We start from the raw sequence: 3,278 nt of genomic DNA, 5'->3' as shown, positions 1-3,278 counted from the left end.
TGCAATATCTAACAAGAATTTATTATATAAGAGGGAGAAATTCAATAAGAAAAAGAATTAAGTGGATGAAAATCGTATAGATACAAGATAGACTATTTTGGTTTTCTTTTTTATGTTGATTTATTTGAAAAATGTTGATATAATTCTCAAGGAATTCAGAAATATTTAAAAAGTAATAATATGAATGCTTTATAAACCTTTTCGAATGATTTCTATCTAAATGATTGATATTAGTGTAATAATTTTAGTACTTCTTATAAAAATATTATATTAACATATACTTTTCATAAAATATATATTTTTATATAGAAAATCATTTTATTCATTTTAAATAATGATTTGAAATTTATATAATTTATTTTTGTTTCAATTATAATTTATTACCAAAAAATTTAACAATTTAAGAAAATTATTCTAATTTTTTAATATTATTTGTAAACAAAATTATTTAAATTTTTAATATTATATATAGATATACTATCAAAAATTCAAAATTTTAATCTAAAAATTATTTTTAAAAATATATTAATTTTATTATTTAAAAATAAATTATATCTTTTTTATTTTTTTATCAACATAGAATATGATAAAATTTTATTGTTATTTTATTTAATCTTTATTTAAATTTTATATTTCATTATTTTCTATCTTGTGTTTACTAAATAAGCGTTTAAAAGAGTTATGTTGTACATGGTAAGCGGAAAACATAATAAATTTACCTGAGTGGTTTTGTTTTCTCATTTACATTTGGCTAAATACAAATATTTTTTTCTTGCATCAATGACGTGAGAGCCGTGGTAGAAAACATCCGTTGGGCAACGTGATGATATTATTCCGGTTATCTATTGCAAGGAAAGCGAATAAGGAGGGAATTATTGCTGCCTCTGTGTGTGTGGAAAGTGCAAACATAATTGGATTTTCAAGTTGAAGATAAAGTTAATATTTAACATCCAGGTAAATTTTGGTCATGCCCATAATAAATCACTTCTTAATGAAACATAACTAGTAGTTCGAAAATAGACTAGACAGATCCAAAATATTATCCTATCCAACCAGGTACCTAAGATGCTTTTCTGGATGCTAAATGAACTACTTAAGCACCACCATTCACGTTATATTTGGAATACAATTCTATTCCCTAGCTTTTACCACAATCAAACCCGCAAACAAGTTCCATACAGTTCTGTTTCCCTCTTACTAATCTTAAGCATAAAAAATTAAACATTTTTAATGTTTTTTCTTTAAATATATAGAAATTTTGACCAATTATATATAATATTTCATATGTTCAACAATTAAACTATAGAATAAGATCAGCATTGATTCTAATTCCCAATCAAATCCCTCATTATTTTGATCAGGTAAACGCACCTATAACCTGAGAATATATTCTTGAGTTTCATGGTTGGTTCTATTCTATCTATTACCACGTCATAGGCATTAGCACACATATCCCCACCTTATTTTTGGCATAAAAAGAAGCAGCTAAAAGCAATTATACACGCGTAATTAATTATTAAAAGATAAAACTTGACATTCTTAAATGATCAAGGAAAAAATATGAACACTGTACACTACACTTGGATCAAAAGGAAACCGGGTAGTGCTATATATCACTCTAAATTTTTTATTTTTTATTTTTTTGTGATGGATTTCGATTATTGAGCGCAATTTTTCGTCGATTTATTTAATATTTTTTTGGTTTCAAAATCTACTACGGATTCTGAACAACAATGGCGGAAGACTCTTCCCGTAGAAACCTCATTTGCTTCGCTATGAACGCTTCTATGGCGCGTTGGAACTCCTCATTGCTCAGCTTATCCTGCGGGTACAAAATTTGCGGCGAGTTCTCCCGCTGCTTCTCCGTCTCCGAGCGCCGGAGCTGTCGCCGTCGCGTCACCTTCCCGGCGTCGCCCTTCCACTTCTCCGACTGACTCCGGCGATACTTCGCGACCTCGGCTCCAGGGTCGGCACACGCGCGAGCGCGATCCTGAACCGTCTCGGCGATGACCTGCTTGTCGTGGAACTCCACCTCAGGCGACGCGTGCGGTGGAGGCGCGGAGGGCTCGGACGGAGGCGCGTAGATATGGCGGCTGTTGAGGAACTGCCGGTAGAGTCCATCGGCGGAGTGGTGGGCAGCGGAGCGAGCGGATTGGGCGAGAAGGGCGGCGATGATGGCGTTGGAGACGGCGAAGACGAAGAGAGGGCTGGCGGCGAAGGCGGCGAGGCGGCGGAGGAATTGAACGGAGAGTGAGAGTGCGAAGGGAAGGCGCGTGAGGATCCACGAGAGTAGGATTAGAACGATGCAAAGTTCGAGAATGCGAAGGGTTTTGGAAATGGCGCCGAAGATGTTGTGTCTTCTAATAGCGTTGGCTTTCTCTGTTTTTAAGATTAACTCTTCCATGACAGAGTGAAAGAGAAACTAAAATAATTGGTTTGAACGTGTGAGAAAGGAAGAGAAGGGGTTGAGTTAAGGTCGAGTTTTTATTTAATTTGACAGAACTTTGAAGAACGATGAAAGAATCAGAAAGTGGAATGAACTGGGAAGAGTAAGAGAGAGCATGGAGAGTGGTGTGATGTGAATGTGACGTGTTGTTCTCTCTCAAATTTCACATGAGTGAACCCTCTTTGAACTCAAGCATTGCTCTTTTATAGACTCCCCCACCTACATTTATCTCTGCTCCCAACACATTAATAATTAATATTAAACACTTAAAAGGCCGATATTTGAGCGGTAATTTTTCATGTATAGGATTTGAAAATTATATACTAAAATGCAGCATTTTTAAAAAATTATGGATATATAAATTCAAGAATCCTTATCGATAATTTTTGGTTTAAACATGAATAAAACATGTCAAGTTTCAAAAATTGTCATAAGTAATCTTTTAAAAATTATAAAAAATTAAAGAATCCAAAAAACATCACGATTTTTTGTCATTAGTACTGTAATTTCTTCTAAAACACCATATTTTGATTTTTTTTTTCATTTTTTTCTTTATTATAATTTAAAATTATGCACGACTTTAGAAAGGTCATAGCATTATTTAAGAAAAAGACTTGGAATGATTTTCAGAATAAAGTATGAAGACGGGAACAGGGAAAATAAATCCAATAAATGTTTACCAATGAAGAATGAAGATGGAGCACAAGGAAATCCGGGTTGAGAAATGTCGGACCAGCTTGGACGTGCAGCGACTAATTATAGATAAAATGTCCTGAAATAAAATTATTTTTCTGTTTTAATAGTTTAATTACATTAAAGTTAGTGTTAAAGT

The 3,278-nt window shown here is 33.2% G+C and overlaps 1 protein-coding gene across 1 annotated transcript; it reads right to left on the bottom strand.

Annotated features, from left to right (window-relative positions):
- Positions 1-1,714: 1,714 nt before the first annotated feature.
- Positions 1,715-2,573, bottom strand: LOC113859357. The gene has a single exon (XM_027492156.1). The coding sequence runs from the start codon at positions 2,402-2,404 to the stop codon at positions 1,715-1,717; it is 690 nt and encodes a 229-aa protein (XP_027347957.1). The 5' UTR covers positions 2,405-2,573.
- Positions 2,574-3,278: the final 705 nt, after the last annotated feature.

Source organism: Abrus precatorius, unplaced genomic scaffold (genome assembly GCF_003935025.1).
Source record: "Abrus precatorius isolate BTA unplaced genomic scaffold, Abrus_2018 Scaffold2, whole genome shotgun sequence".
NCBI classification, from domain to species: Eukaryota; Viridiplantae; Streptophyta; class Magnoliopsida; order Fabales; family Fabaceae; genus Abrus; species Abrus precatorius.
Note: the sequence above shows the minus strand (reverse complement) of the source record. Positions and strands in the feature narration are given on the sequence as shown.

Bases quoted from the DNA above. Each gene is read 5' to 3' on its own strand.
- LOC113859357 (XM_027492156.1), bottom strand. From the start codon at position 2,404: ATGGAAGAGTTAATCTTAAAAACAGAGAAAGCCAACGCTATTAGAAGA.